General features: G+C 37.3%; 1 protein-coding gene across 1 annotated transcript; it reads left to right on the forward strand.

Annotated features, from left to right (window-relative positions):
* Positions 1–6,492: 6,492 nt before the first annotated feature.
* LOC139882129 (acetyl-CoA carboxylase 1-like) lies at positions 6,493–16,740 on the forward strand. Its single transcript, XM_071866499.1, has 30 exons — positions 6,493–6,879; positions 6,990–7,196; positions 7,303–7,464; positions 7,831–7,923; positions 8,069–8,164; positions 8,293–8,466; positions 8,584–8,677; positions 8,771–8,958; positions 9,049–9,099; positions 9,185–9,224; positions 9,323–9,447; positions 9,537–9,653; positions 9,758–9,832; positions 9,930–9,986; positions 10,114–10,218; positions 10,312–10,398; positions 10,482–10,673; positions 10,751–10,939; positions 11,121–11,231; positions 11,322–11,408; positions 11,522–11,698; positions 11,930–12,007; positions 12,095–12,217; positions 12,331–12,941; positions 13,069–13,306; positions 13,420–13,772; positions 13,860–14,073; positions 14,170–14,352; positions 14,437–16,590; positions 16,684–16,740. Exons 1-30 carry the CDS (start codon positions 6,493–6,495, stop codon positions 16,738–16,740), a joined length of 6,825 nt encoding a protein of 2,274 aa, XP_071722600.1.

Genomic DNA, 16,740 nt, shown 5'->3' on the forward strand with positions numbered 1-16,740 from the left:
AATTTTTCCCTTTTCGATTATGAGCTTTTGGAGAAATCAAAATCAAATCTGCATGTTTTCTTTAAAAGTTCATCATCTGCAATTTTTCCAGTTTTAACAAAGCCTTTTATTTTCTGCATTGGTACTTAGGAAAACCGAAAATACAACCCAACCTTAGTTGTTTTTAGGATTCCACACCCTTAAACACAATTGAGGTAATCCCGTTTTAAGTATTTCATCATCAATTCGAAACATATAAGCAATAATCATCAAGTATTTAACTGTTGAATAAATTTTCTTTAGCCGCAAGTATCTAGAACCGTTTAATGTTACTTGGATCTTGTCTATGTCATCTCTCTTGCTGTAGAGATTGATTCAGACATCATCTATCAAAAACATGTATATTAATACAGAATTAAATTATCCCAAAAATTTAAAAGACAATTATGACAATACTAATAGCCTAATCACTATCACTCATTATATTTTATTCTTCATCATCCTCAAAAATGCCTGCCACTGTTTAGTAATTTGGTTATGTATCGACTTTTTCACCATCATCTATCATTACAAGCATTGGATTTATAGATCCTTTATGAGCAGGACTACTTCGTCTGCATCATGTTCAACAAAAGTTATACCATGGCATGAGTACTTATTCGCTTCTTGAAGTGCCACATCACATAAAGTAGCCTTTGGAGCACGTTCTTGCTCATTCTCGACAATTCTTGATTTAATCTTATAAATGGCTTACCCATCCGTATTTTCTCATCATACTCGAATAAATCAAATGTGTCACATATTTCAACGAGCTTAGCGACATATCTACCAGTTTATACAAATACGTTGAAAATGAGTCGCTCAAATGTTGCAAAATAAGATGTGTGATGCAGGTATTGCATCACAGATATGTCGCTAAGCTTGTTGAAATGTGTTGGAAATGCATTGCAGACATGTAGGTAACTAGTCGCACAAATTGCGACATGGATTTACGTTGCCAGCTTGCGTCCCTGATTAAGCTTTTGGTAGGAAAAATCCCACCAATTATGGCGACAAAATGTTTGTGTCGCAAGTTGCATAATACTTTGCGACTCATTCTATCTCGCAGATGCATCACAAATTGTCACAAAAAAATTACGTGAAAAATAAAATGAAAGGAGATTTATGAATTCTAGCCATTTTCCATTGCGCGGAGAGAAATACAAGGAATTAGTAGCTAGCTCGATTATATTGACTGAATTCTCACTCCTTATTGTTATTGGATCCATTAATTAACTAATTAAGGTCAACGAAAGACACCCATTAATGTAGAACTCCATACATTAGTTAGATGCATGTTGAGCAACCAATAAGCTCTGCTTATGTGAAAGAACGTGGGTTATAATAAAGTATTAATATTGCAACTCCACGAGCTCCATATATATATATATATATTAATGTTCAAGAAATCAGAAACCTTTTTATAATTTTTTTTTTGATGATAAGAAACCTTTGATATTATAGATCCCTTTTCTTTTTTATATTTAGATTCATATTGTAAATCTATTGATACAAACGCATCAGGCAGCACATCAGATTTTAATTAGCACAAAAATATAAGAAAATTAACAAACAAAATATTGTGCTATAACTTTTTGTAATAAAGTTCGGACATGAACATCATTGGTGGAAGGCGGTATGTTTTATAAAGACATCCTCAAAATATTATTAACCGTTGATAAATAGATATAAAATTTAAACTATTAATATCATTAGTACCATAATTAATTCAGAAAACAGATTAATTATGTTCGATTTCATACCGTTCTTTCTTATTCTTCGTGGAAGAGACAATACCTCCAAGTTGTTTCGAATTAGTTCACGTTGGTTCAAATTTTGGCAGGCTCGATCGAGAATTGCTTCAAGAATGAATGGTATTACTCTATTAAAATGATTTTTATTAGATTAGATTATTAAAATGATTAACATGAATTCCTTATTATATTAGGTTAGATTATTTAAATGATTAACATGTGGCTACCAAAAATGTTATATGAGCTGTATAAGAATCTCTTCGGATATTTCAAAGTAATTAAATAATGAATGTGAAACTAATCTTCAATCCCTCCACGAAGCAAAAGAAAAAAAAAGTACATTCATTGATGTGATAAAGATTAGGTTCTAAAATTTTAAGAGATTCAGAATTAGTCTTAGCATTATAAAAGCATTGGTATTTATCTTATTTTTCTAAGAAATCAAGCTTTTTTTTAAAATATTTCTGTTTGATCAATGATAGATATTTTTGTTTATAGTTATCTTATAGACAGCAAGAAGGGGGTTGGAAGTTATAATATTAACGTGAGATCGAGTTTAAAGTATGAAGATAAACACATATTCAGATGTAGAAATTCTATCTAAATTCTGATATAATAATCTTAAAGTAATTTTATTCTCAGTCGACATACAACTTTTACATTGTTCATGTATATGTAATTATTAATTCATTTAAAAACAAGAAGGAAATAATATTTTCAAAAAGAAAAATAAGAATTCTTTAAAAATTTGGGAAATTAAAAGATAGAGGTGAGAAATAAGAATGGCATGTAACAACCTAACCTCCAACTATCAACCAAACCCAACCGAACCCATCTCTCATCTCATCTCATGTGCCTAATTAAATACTCTCCTTTTCTTTGTATTGCTAATCAAAACTCTACACCTACACATCTTTTAGCGGCCCCTCAATCAATTCAAACCCATAATTTCTTTATCATTTGTATCATAATAATTTATAAATAAAAAAAAAAAACATCCCATTCCATTTTATTTTTCCTATATTTAAAATGTTCATCCCACACTCTTATGTCTTAAAAGATTGTGAGCCCAAAAGTACTCTAGGATCGTGCTTCAAAATAGTCAGTCTAATTGATTGACTCATTCTTGGGCAACCTAACAATTTCCAAATGTGTATCAATTACATTTGAAAATTAAGTGAGTTTAATTTAAAAGTTGTAAAGATTTTTTTTTTCTTTTTTCCAAGATATAACATAGAAGGGGGTTGGTGGGCAACATCATCTAACACACAGTCAAATGCAGAGGCTAATCTTGAAATTTTCATTACTTCATACAAAGTGAGAATTGCAAATGGTTTTAGATAAGATAAAAATAATAATAAAAAAATAAAATTAGGTGTTTAAATTTCTTTATCATCGAATAAAAACTATTACCCTTATAATTTAGAAACACATTAAAATTCCCCTATACCCTACTCATTTATTTATTTTTCAGTATCTACCGGTACCCTACTCATTTATACTAATGCTTTATTGGCTGTGATTTGAAATAATATAAGGTGTGCCCCTTAAATTTTTGATAAATGCTAATTTAACCTTTTGTAATAAAAAGTGGATAAATTGATTTTCTCAAAATTATAGATGGTTTATTTGGTTAAATGTTTCTTAGGAGAATTTATGGCTTCGTCAAATTACGTGATTTTGGAAGATGCTTTAAAATAATCTAAAATACATATATATATTTTACCAAACATAAAAAAATAATAATTTTAAAAGGGGTTCGGAACAATACACAACATCTCATGAATCCTCTCTACCAACTTTTTTTTTTGGGGATTATTCCATAAATACTACTGAACTATGTAAAATTATCCGTATTTCTGCCTAAACTATCATTGTTTACATTTTGCTACCTAAACTATACTTTTGTTACGCTACCAGCCGTCATGAAATGTCATCTTACGATCCGTTAACGTAACTAACGGTGCTTATGTGGCATTGACAATTCTAAACAAATTATTATTCTATTTAAAATAAATATTTTAACAATACAAAAGTGGGCCAACCATCTCCTCTCATCTCACTCCCGCCTGACGTGGATTGAAATAGAAAACTTTTGATGGCCGGGAGGCTTCTCATTTCCTCACTGTTCACTTCTGCTAATGGTATGGATAATGGCATTTAATTGTGAATTGATCAATCTAAGAGGTTTGACTGTTAGATGTTTTTTTGCGAATACGAATAATGCCGCTTTATTTGCTACTACATTTATTCACTTACATTTCTGAGACAGGGAATTGTTCTTGAACTGATTGTAAGAAATATTGTTACACCATCGCAAGAAAGTGTGTTTCAAGAATTGCACATGTGGTGTTCGACAAAATTTCTCACTCACTCACTTTTTTTAAATGGGTTTAGTTAAAACGAAAGAAGATTTGATTAAATCGTGAGGCGTCGCCACCGCCCAAAGCATCGTCTGTCGGCGATCCGCCGCTGCGGTGGTGCTAGTGGATTGCCGAAGACGGGAGTGAGATGAGAGGAGCTGGTGGGACCAGTGTTGTATTTCTGTAAATAATTATTCTAAATAAAATAGGTGGAAAATGGAAATAATTCGTCATGAGTTGTCATTACCACATCCTAACCCGTTAGTAAATTTAAACGGCAAAAGTAACTATTTGGTCCTCTTTCAAACGTTGTTGAACTACATCGTCCCTCCAAACATAAAATGAACTAAATCGTCCCTCAAACGTTAACTTTTGAACTATTTAGTCTCTCGGCCGTCAGTGCCGGTTAAATTTTGCTTACGTGTCAATTTTAGCCAATCAGAAAGCGACACGTGTACATGACGTGTTATCCAAACCGGGATAAGAAAGTCTACGTGTCATTTTTAACACGTCATGTACACGTGTCGCTTTCTGATTGGCTAAAATTGACACGTAAGCAAAATTTAACGGCACTGACGGCCGAGGGACTAAATAGTTCAAAAGTTAACGTTTGAGGGACGATTTAGTTCATTTTATGTTTGGAGGGACGATGTAGTTCAACAACGTTTGAAAGAGGGACCAAATAGTTACTTTTGCCAAATTTAAACGGGGTTAGATGACATGTTAGATTTCATGACGGCAGGTAGGTACAGATGTAACATAAGTATAGTTCAGGGTATAAGACGTAAACAATAATAGTTCAGGTGGAAATATGAAAACTTTTGGATAGTTCAGGTAGTATTTATGTAATAATCCTAACTTATAAAAAGACTAGATAATAATATACTTAAGGGTCAAAATGTAATTTAATTTTAATGTTTTGTTTGGTAAACCCCAAACTTTGACAAAATGTTTGTCCTACTCCATCTTGATTGCTGACTTGACTTTCTCCCATGGGAGAAGCCAGAAGGAAGTAGCTGGGAACATTGTAGTGAGAGAGAGAGAGAGAGGTGGCAGGTACCACGTGCAAGTCTTTCTTTCACCCATTAAAAGCCGTTAAAGCTTAAAAGACTAACCAAAAGCTTAACTCCATACCTACCTCTCTACTCTAATTCCTTGCTGCTATTCTATTTCTCTTACCTTCTTCCTCCTCCTCTGCTCACATTCATTATCATTATTATTCAATATATCACATATATAATAATATAACCCCTCTTCTTCTCTATTCTATTCCTGGTTGCAACTAAGCAACAACAACCACCTTGTATAATTGCATTTTGTATCGGATGATTCAAACCCAGATAGCAGCTGATTGAAACAAAACATCCATTTTTGCTTCCCTTTTCAGGTTTGTTATTGAAATTCTCATTATTAGTGCGTTTTCTCAATTTGGGTTTTTATTACTCGTCCCTCCAGTTCACTCCACTTGATCATATTTGATTTTGGATTCATAAAGTTTGTAACTTTCTGATGCTTTTTGGGTGTTTTTGTAATCAATATTTTAACTTTTTCGTTGGTACCTTTTATCGTTGCAATCAATGTCTCTAGTGTGATCCTGCATCCAATCAGCTACTATAGTCAATTAGGCGTTGTTTGGCTGCTAGCAACTTATCTGGAAGCTTCAGTGATATAGCTAGCTATGAGTTATTCAATTTTCTTCTATTACATCCTAAGGTTTACACATACCCCGTTGACTTTGAAAGGAATAATTTCCAGTGCCAAGGAATCACAATTTAATATCAAAGATAATATAGCTTCAGCCACACATAGCCTTATCGGCTTCAGTTAGATATCAAACCAAGCTTTTATTTGTTTGTTTCGGTTGTAGTGGACTGAATCTAATTGTTTTTCGAGGGAAATGTAATAGCTATTAAAGTATAATATGAATCTAGGAAAAGTTTTCATAAATAATTAAAAGGAGAAGAAACTAGTTAATCTCAGCCTGGTTGACTTTTCTTTTTATCTCTTTGTAAAATGGTTTTCAGAATTTGATATCAGAGTTAACTTTACCTACCATGGAATTAGAATTTAATATGCAAGTGTTTGTCAGTTTGATTAACGAACTGTTAATTGCAAGTTGATGGATCTGAACTTGTTGAAGTTAAGTTGAGCTCTTCTCAATTTGTTTAGATTGTTCACGTCATCATGTTTTCTTTTGAGTAAGACTAATCATGTAGAAAAGTCTACATTACGTTTTTCTTTCCTTTTCTTTTTTTAATGTGCTTTACTTACATAGATTTTCTGTATAATTTATTACGAAATACAGTGGAGAACAGCTTTACTGAGTTATTTGAGTTGTGTTTTTCCAATTATGCAGCATGTCAGAAACTCAAATATTGTCATCAATGGCTGGTGTGACTGCTGGGCTTGGAAATGGGTATACGAATGGGCTAGTTCCCAGTCCAGCTAGGAACTCGTCTACAGCATCTGTAGTCGACGAGTTCTGTCATGCACTTGGAGGGAAGAGGCCAATCCATAGTATTTTGATTGCAAATAATGGAATGGCAGCTGTCAAATTTATACGTAGTGTTAGGACATGGGCGTATGAAACATTCGGAACTGAGAAAGCAATCTTGTTGGTTGCCATGGCTACTCCAGAGGACATGCGAATAAATGCCGAACATATTAGAATTGCCGATCAGTTTGTGGAGGTTCCTGGTGGGACAAACAATAATAACTATGCCAATGTGCAACTTATTGTAGAGGTGTGAATATCAAACTCTGCTCTCCATTTAATTGTTCGTCTTTCGAGAAAGTTACTTTCCAACAGAAATTAGCAACAACGCTCATAACTTTGTAATTTTTGGTTGGCCAGACAGCAGAGATAACACGTGTTGATGCAGTTTGGCCTGGTTGGGGTCATGCATCTGAAAATCCTGAGTTACCAGATGCTTTAGATGCTAAGGGGATTGTATTTCTCGGGCCTCCTTCATCATCTATGGGAGCACTAGGAGATAAAATTGGTTCATCACTGATTGCTCAAGCAGCAGAAGTGCCCACCCTTCCTTGGAGCGGTTCTCATGTACTTACTCTCTCTCTCTCTCTATATATATATATATATATTGATATCTGTAGATTAATGATAGCTACTATTCTCGTGCTTGATATGTTACATTATTGACATCCAGGTTAAAATTTCTCAAGGAAGTTGCTTAGTTACTATTCCGGATGATATATATAAGCAGGCATGTGTTTATACAACAGATGAAGCAATTGCCAGTTGTCAAGTTGTTGGTTACCCTGCTATGATCAAGGCGTCTTGGGGGGGTGGTGGTAAAGGAATTAGAAAGGTTTGTCACATATTTCTAGGCTTTCAATTATGTGATCTCAGTGATGTTGTTATTCCACTTGCGAGTTAGGACTGGGAGTTTCTAAGACTTCAGACATGAGAGTCCCTCATGATACTATTCATTAACTAACTGCAAATGCATTTGCCAATTCACATGGCCTGTTTGTTGCTATTATTGGCTTCTAGCCTTGAGGCTTATACTCGACAACTTCCTTGTCTAGCGATTATTTTGAGTTTGAGCTCAAAGCTTGGTGTCTTCATAATTGTTCAAGCTTACTTTTAAACTAATTTTCTCATTTTTCCTGGTTGGCTAAAAGATGTGATGTCTTGGTTTAAACTTTGTGGGTGTTTGTTATGGAATTTCTAGGTACATAATGACGATGAAGTAAGGTCATTGTTCAAGCAAGTTCAGGGAGAAGTTCCAGGTTCACCAGTCTTTATTATGAAGGTCGCATCCCAGGTAATGTGAATTATTATTTTTGATACAAGAGACTTATCCGTTCATCCTCTTTGTTTTTTTTTTTTTTCATTACAATAATATGTAATGAATTGATGTTACTCTGAACAATGCCATTAACTTTGTTTTTCTTTTCAAAAAAAACTAGAGCCGGCATTTAGAAGTACAGCTACTCTGTGATCAACATGGAAACGTTGCAGCTTTGCATAGCCGTGACTGCAGTGTTCAGAGGCGACATCAGAAGGTAAAGACATGTTTCAAAACGATCACATATGGTATTGGGTGTCCTTTGGTTGCGTAAGATCTGAAGATGTTCATGTGCATCGTTGTCATCTCAAAGAGTGAACTGACTTGGTTCTTTGTGTTGAATAGATTATTGAGGAGGGTCCAATCACTGTTGCTCCCTGGGAAACAGTTAAAAAGCTAGAACAGGCAGCTAGAAGACTTGCTAAATGCGTGAATTACGTTGGAGCGGCAACGGTCGAGTATCTGTATAGTATGGACACTGGAGAGTACTACTTTTTAGAGCTCAACCCTCGATTGCAGGTCTGTGTTTTAAGATTTAACTCAGCTCTTATTTATCCACTTGGGTTAACTGTTAAGTCTATCAGGCATCCGGTGGCTTACTTTTTCTTTCCTCACTTGAAAATGCCGCACTCATAGGTTGAGCACCCTGTTACTGAGTGGATTGCTGAAATAAATTTGCCAGCTGCTCAAGTTGCAGTTGGTATGGGAATTCCCCTCTGGCAAATTCCTGGTATGAAGCTACAAAACATATGATGTCCTTAAGAATTTTTGCCTCGGGTATTTCAGTGGTTTTTATTCTCGTTTTGATGTCTCATTCATCCAGAGGTCCGACGATTTTATGGAATGGAACATGGTGGAGGGTATGACGCTTGGAGGAAAACATCAGTCGTGGCCAGCCCTTTCGACTTTGACAAGGCTGAGTCTATCAGGCCAAAAGGTCACTGTGTAGCTGTACGTGTGACCAGTGAGGATCCAGATGATGGTTTCAAGCCAACTGGTGGGAAAGTACAGGTAAGCTAAAACGATCATGTCGCAGTCTGCTGGCTTATTTAATTTTTTCTTCAATCGCAAGCTAAACGCAAGTTGTATGACTTTGTGCAGGAGCTAAATTTTAAAAGCAAGCCGAATGTCTGGGCATATTTTTCTGTTAAGGTAATGTTTCTTCTAAACCATTTTCTAGGGAATGCTTATTTTTTGTCTATAGAGTATAACTTTAATGGACTATTGTAATTGACAGTCCGGAGGAGGCATTCATGAATTCTCAGATTCTCAATTTGGTAAGCTTAATATACTCACTTTGAGATAGAGCTTATCGAGCCATTAGCATTTATGATTACAATCTTTTCTGATAGTATGTTTGAATTTTTGGTGTCAGGTCATGTTTTTGCATTTGGGGAGTCCAGAGCTCTAGCCATAGCAAACATGGTTCTTGGACTGAAAGAAATTCAAATTCGAGGAGAGATTCGAACAAATGTCGATTATACAATTGACTTGTTGCATGTAAATTTCTCACATATTATACTTATTCTTTTGAAAAGGAATTTGGTTATCTGATGCTACAATATGACACAAATTCATATGTTGTACAGGCTCAAGATTACAGAGACAACAAAATCCATACTGGTTGGTTGGACAGTAGAATTGCTATGCGAGTTAGAGCAGAACGACCACCTTGGTATATCTCTGTTGTTGGAGGGGGGTTATATGTAAGCACTCATGTACCATTGTTTTTTTTTTTCTTTCCTTTCCTTTTCCTTTTCTTTATGTTAACGAGTGTATGACATATATTCCAACTTTCTTTTTTCTCCAGAAAGCATCTGCTAGCAGTGCTGCTATGGTTTCAGATTATATTGGTTATCTTGAAAAAGGGCAAATTCCTCCTAAGGTATTGCACAGTGTGATTTCCAATGAACAGAGCCTCATTTATCTCTTTTGTTAAGTTGATCTCTGAGGATGCTATTGTCACTTAATTATGCTCGCAGCATATCTCACTCGTGAATTCTCAAGTGTCTTTAAATATCGAGGGAAGCAAATACAAGGTATGAGTTGCCACACGGAAATCATAATGCACAAATCTCTCATGTTGGTTGTTAAGAATCTCTTCAGATTTTGGTTAGTTTAGTTTGTTAACACTACCCTGGTAAAAATCTTGACAAATTTTCTTAGATTGACATGGTGAGAGCGGGACCAGGAAGCTACAGGCTTAGGATGAATGAGTCAGAGATTGAAGCAGAGATACACACTTTACGTGATGGGGGTTTACTAATGCAAGTAGGAATCTTCTCAATTTCTCTAGAAAAGTTTAGCTTTCTGGTTATCATTGTTTAAAATGGTTTTTTAATCCTTTTGCATGATTCAATATAGTTGGATGGAAACAGTCATGTTATATATGCCGAGGAAGAAGCTGCTGGTACTCGCCTACTCATCGATGGACGGACTTGCTTGTTGCAGGTGAATTTCACTGTTCTTTTTTCATGTTTAAACTCTTATCTACGGTGTAACCCAGAGATAATCGTTTTTCCTTTTGTATTCAGAATGATCATGACCCATCCAAGGTAATAGCTGAGACACCATGCAAGTTGATGCGGTATCTAGTCTCAGATGGTAGTCATATTGATGCTGACACGCCGTATGCGGAGGTGGAGGTCATGAAGATGTGTATGCCTCTTCTTTCTCCTGCTTCTGGAGTTATTCACTTTCAAATGTCTGAAGGTCAAGCTATGCAGGTAAATATTCTTTGTTGATGATGAACTTGAATTTCATTTTTGAAAAGCTATGAGCTGATAATTCATTTCCCTTGCAGGCTGGTGAGCTTATAGCTAAGATTGATTTAGATGATCCGTCAGCTGTGAGAAAAGCTGAACCTTTCCTCGGTAGTTTCCCCTTGTTAGGGCCTCCAACTGCAACTTCTGGTAAAGTTCACTTGAGATGTGCTGCAAGCTTAAATGCAGCCCGCATGGTTCTTGCTGGGTATGAGCACAAAATTGAGGAGGTTAGGATCTCTATCCCAACCATTTTTAGTTTTGAGCCATAGTATCATCAAATAGTTATACACGGTTATCTGTAGTTTCTCGAGTTATCCTTGCAGTCGCATCTTAAATTAGAAATGCCACTTTTTACTTATTTTAGTAGTTGTATTTTTGTTATTAACATTTCACAACTTGATATGTTAGGTGGTGCAAAGTTTGCTTAATTGTCTCGACAGTCCTGAACTTCCTTTCCTTCAATGGCAAGAGTGCTTTGCTGTTCTGGCAAATAGGTTACCTAAAGATCTTAGAAATCAGGTAAATGTTTACTCTTTTCATGAACTTCTGACTTGAATTATGCATATTAGTTTTTGTTTACTTATACCTCAAATGCCAAAAATTAATCAGTTGGAAGCAAAGTTCAAAGTGTTTGAGGGGATTTCAAGCTCTCAGAATGTCGATTTCCCAGCAAAACTACTGAGGAATGTTTTTGAAGTAAGTTTTCATTTTGAGACCTGTTTTATAGTTCCTTCACCCCTTTCATTCGTATGTCTCCTATACTCTCTTTTTCCACTTCTCTATACCTAAGCATCTGCAATCTGCTGCAGGCCCATTTATCATCTTGTCCGGAGAATGAAAAAGGAGCTCAGGAAAGGCTTATTGAACCCTTAATGAACCTCGTTAAGTCTTATGAGGGGGGAAGAGAGAGTCATGCCCGTGGTATAGTCCAGTCACTTTTCGAAGCTTATTTGTCAGTTGAAGAATTATTTAGTGACAACATCCAGGTGAGTTTCACTTTTTGATTTTTGATTTTGATTTTCATCATCATCATCATCATCATCATCATCATCTTAGGATGATAATATGGAAATCTTGTCCTGATGAAGCTCAATACTATCACATTACCTTTGAATTAATTTTTTTCCTTTCTGGAAACATTGTAGACTCTAGGAAAAATTGGATTATGAATGTCATGTTTTTGGAATTTTCATTTTGTTTTTATCTTTTACTTTTAGGCCGATGTTATTGAGCGCCTCCGACTTCAATACACTAAAGATTTATCGAGGGTTGTAGACATTGTGCTTTCGCATCAGGTAAATGTGTTTTATAATCTATTATTTTTCCACCTTATATGTGTAGAAGTTTTTTCTCGGTACTAAATCCATTCATTGGTAACGCAGGGTGTCAGGAGCAAAAATAAACTGATATTGCGACTCATGGAACAACTGGTTTATCCTAACCCGGCTCCATACAGGGAACAACTTATTCGGTTTGCTGGACTTAATCATACAATTTATTCAGAGGTTTGAGATTTTTTATTTATTACTGTCATTAAGTCTGAAAAATTAGGTTCTGTATGTGATTCCTTATTCATATTAATCTTACTCATAACTCTACTGGAAATATGTTGATGCAGTTGGCACTAAAAGCAAGTCAGCTGTTGGAACAAACTAAATTGAGTGAACTACGTTCTAGCATTGCCAGAAGCCTCTCGGAGTTAGAGATGTTTACCGAGGACGGAGAAAGCATGGACACCCCAAAACGTAAAAGCGCCATTAACGAACGGATGGAGGATCTTGTCGGTGCTCCATTAGCTGTTGAAGATGCTCTTGTAGGGCTATTTGATCACAGTGATCACACCCTTCAAAGGCGAGTTATGGAGACTTACGTTCGAAGGCTATACCAGCCTTATCTCGTTAAAGAGAGTGTGAGGATGCAGTGGCACAGATCTGGTCTTATTGCTTCATGGGAGTTCTTGGAAGAGCACATTGAGAGAAAGAATGGATCCGAAGAACAATTATCCGAGAAACCACTGGTTGAGAAACATAGTAAGAGAAAATGGGGTGCTATGGTTATTATCAAATCTCTCCAGTTTCTCCCAGCTATTATAAGCACTGCTCTGAAGGAAACTACCCATAACCTTCAGGGAGACAATTCAGATGGAACTGTAGATTCGTCCGACTTTGGAAATATGATGCATATTGCCGTGGTGGGAATCAACAATCCAATGAGTTTACTTCAAGATAGGTATAGTAAATCAATCTCGAATGAATTAAAAATGGTAGTTTTTGGGTAAACTATCATCACGCATTTAATTCAACAATGAATTGCATAGTTTCTTTCTTATGGTTCTTCTTAATTTGACTCCTTGCAGTGGTGATGAAGATCAGGCCCAAGAGAGAATTAAAAAATTGACCAAAATTATCAAAGAACAAGAGGTTGGTTTTAGTCTACGCGATGCGGGTGTTGGGGTCATTAGTTGTATCATACAGAGAGATGAAGGACGGACTCCTATGCGACACTCGTTTCACTGGTCAACTGAGAAGCTACATTATGAGGAAGAGCCTTTAATGCGTCACCTAGAGCCTCCGCTATCTATCTATCTTGAATTGGTTTGCAATCCGACTCTCTCTCTCTCTGTTTTTTTCCCCTCTTTTCATTAAGACAAAGACTTTAATAATCAAGTCAGGACAGAAAATGATTGTGAACATTTGTTATGATCCAGGATAAACTTAAAGGCTATGAGAATGTACGGTATACTCCTTCCCGGGATCGTCAATGGCACTTGTACAATGTTGTAGATAAGCCAATACCGATCCAGAGGATGTTTTTGAGAACGCTAGTAAGGCAGCCAATATCAAACGATAGTTTTAGTGCATATCACGGGCTTGACTCGGAGACATCTCAGAGGCTATGGTCTATGTCTTATACTTCAAGGAGCATTTTGAGGTCCTTGATGACTGCCATGGAGGAGTTGGAACTTAATTCCCACAATGCTGCTACGAAATCCGATTATGCTCATATGTACCTTTGTATTTTACGTGAGCAGCATATAGATGATCTTGTGCCTTACCCTAGGTGAGTATTGTCTATGTTTTGCTTCTCTAAAGAATAATTCAGTGAATTTCATGTATGGATTCTTACATGTGAAATCACGTCGCACAGGAGAGTCGAAGTAGATAGCAATCAAGAAGAAGTTGCGGTTGGCGAACTCTTAGAAGACATGGCTAGGGAAATTCATGCATCTGTTGGTGTCAGAATGCATAGATTAGGCGTTTGTGAATGGGAAGTGAAGTTGTGGATGTCAACTTCTGGACAGGCTAATGGTGCTTGGAGAGTCATTGTAACAAATGTAACTGGACACACCTGCACATTGCATGTAAGTTTTATATTTAAAGTAGAAAGGAAAGAAGAGTCGAGACTTTTTATCTGAATTTGAGCTGGTGTATAATTATTTTACTTGAAAACCATTCAGACATATCGCGAATTAGAGGATTCCAAAACCAACAATCATTATGTGGTGTACCATTCACTCTCTGGGAAGGGCTCTCTGCATGGTGTACCTGTAAGTGCACAATATCAGCCACTCGGTGTTCTTGATCGGAAGCGTCTAGTGGCAAGGAGAAGTAGCACTACGTACTGCTATGATTTTCCACTGGTGAGCTTTATTGTGATTTGTCGAGATAAATATTGGTTTCTGATCTCTTAACATAATACTCATGGGGAAGAAACTGTCCTTCAGGCATTTGAGGTGGCTTTGGAGCAACTGTGGGCATCACAATTACCAGGTAGCAGAAAAATAAAGGGTAAATCTCTTCTTAAAGTCTCAGAGCTCAAATTTGCCGACTCGAAAGGTAGCTGGGGTACCCCTCTGGTTGCCACTGAGCGTGCACCTGGACTCAACGACATCGGCATGGTAGCGTGGTCTATGGAAATGTCAACTCCCGAATTCCCTTCTGGAAGAACAATTTTAATTGTAGCAAACGATGTCACCTTTAAAGCTGGATCATTTGGCCCAAGAGAGGATGCATTCTACTGTGCAGTAACTGACCTAGCCTGTGCTAAGAAAATTCCATTGATCTATTTAGCCGCAAATTCCGGTGCCCGTATCGGTGTAGCTGAGGAGATCAAATCCTGCTTTAAGGTTGGTTGGTCAGATGAATCAAGCCCGGAACGTGGTTTTCAGTACTTATATTTAAGTGCCGAGGATTATGCTCAAGTTGGATCATATGTAATAGCACATGAGATGAAGCTTGAAAGTGGAGAAACTAGATGGGTGGTAGATACCATCGTTGGTAAGGAAGATGGACTCGGTGTTGAGAACTTGACGGGAAGTGGGTCCATTGCTGGTGCTTTCTCGAGAGCATACAAGGAAACCTTTACCATAACATATGTGACTGGAAGAACTGTTGGAATTGGTGCTTATCTTGCTCGTCTTGGTATGCGTTGCATACAAAGAGTCGATCAACCGATTATTCTTACTGGTTTCTCTGCTTTGAACAAACTTCTTGGCCGGGAAGTGTACAGCTCCCACATGCAACTTGGAGGACCGAAGATTATGGCAACCAATGGGGTTGTTCATCTTACCGTCTCCGATGATCTCGAAGGTGTATCAGCCATCATGAAGTGGCTAAGTTGTGTTCCAGCTTTTGTAGGTGGTCCATTGCCCATTTTGAGTCCCTCGGATCCTCCAGAAAGACCAGTGCAATATTTACCTGAAAACGCGTGTGATCCACGAGCTGCTATTTCTGGTGCTTTGGATGGCTCAGGGAAGTGGTTGGGCGGTATGTTTGACAAAGACACATTTATCGAGACTCTCGAAGGATGGGCTAGGACTGTTGTCACGGGAAGGGCAAAGCTTGGAGGAATTCCTGTCGGAGTAATCGCCGTCGAGACGCAAACCGTGATGCAAGTGATCCCTGCCGATCCAGGTCAGCTGGATTCCCACGAAAGGGTGGTTCCTCAGGCTGGTCAGGTGTGGTTTCCAGACTCTGCAACAAAGACGGCTCAGGCAATAATGGATTTCAACAGAGAAGAGCTTCCACTTTTCATCCTCGCCAACTGGAGAGGGTTTTCCGGTGGACAACGTGATCTTTTCGAAGGGATCCTGCAGGCTGGATCGAACATTGTCGAGAATCTAAGAACGTATAATCAACCTGTTTTCGTATACATTCCGATGATGGGTGAGCTTCGTGGTGGGGCATGGGTGGTTGTCGACTCTCAGATTAATTCCGACCATATTGAGATGTATGCTGATACTACTGCTAAAGGTAATGTCCTGGAACCTGAAGGAATGATAGAGATTAAGTTCAGGACCAAAGAGCTTCTTGAATGCATGGGTCGACTCGATGGACAACTTATTGATTTGAAGGCAAAGCTTCAAGAAGCAAAGAGTAGTGGGGTCCATGGGGTCATCGATTCCCTACAGCAGCAAATAAAAACTCGTGAGAAGACGCTTTTGCCTGTGTACACTCAGATAGCCACCAAGTTTGCAGAACTTCATGATACCTCCTACAGGATGGCTGCTAAGGGTGTAATCAAGCAAGTTGTGGAGTGGAGTGGGTCCCGCTTATTCTTTTACAAAAGATTGAGCCGCAGAATCAGTGAGGCCTCTCTAGCCAAGACCGTGAAAGAAGCTGCCGGCGAAAAGCTTCCGCACAAAACGGCGATGGAGTTGATCAAGAGTTGGTTTTTGGATTCTGATATTGCCAAGGGATACGAAAATGCTTGGATGGATGATGAAGTTTTTGTCAGATGGAAAGAGAATCCAAGTAACTACGAAGAGAAACTAGAGGAATTGAGGGTCAAGAAAGTAATGTTTAAACTAACAGACATTGGAAGTTCAACATCAGATTTGCAAGCTTTACCGCAAGGTCTTGCTGCCTTCCTAAGCAAGGTAACTTTATTAGTCTTTTCTAGCCTTTCAAGCGAGCATTTTTTCTTTTAACTTGCATTATAGTTATTGATTATTTAAACCCATTGCTTGCAGGTTGATCCATCCAGCCGAGCAAAATTGATTGACGATTTGCGTAAGGTTCTCAAATGA

This window comes from Rutidosis leptorrhynchoides, unplaced genomic scaffold, assembly GCF_046630445.1.
Source record: "Rutidosis leptorrhynchoides isolate AG116_Rl617_1_P2 unplaced genomic scaffold, CSIRO_AGI_Rlap_v1 contig231, whole genome shotgun sequence".
Taxonomy (NCBI): domain Eukaryota; kingdom Viridiplantae; phylum Streptophyta; class Magnoliopsida; order Asterales; family Asteraceae; genus Rutidosis; species Rutidosis leptorrhynchoides.

Coding starts and splice junctions, on each gene's coding strand:
- LOC139882129 (XM_071866499.1), top strand. CDS start 6,493: ATGTCAGAAACTCAAATATTGTCATCAATGGCTGGTGTGACTGCTGGG. Junction 8,165..8,292: donor TTCAGAGGCGACATCAGAAG/GTAAAGACATGT, acceptor TGTGTTGAATAG/ATTATTGAGGAGGGTCCAAT. Junction 9,987..10,113: donor TCGAGGGAAGCAAATACAAG/GTATGAGTTGCC, acceptor AAATTTTCTTAG/ATTGACATGGTGAGAGCGGG.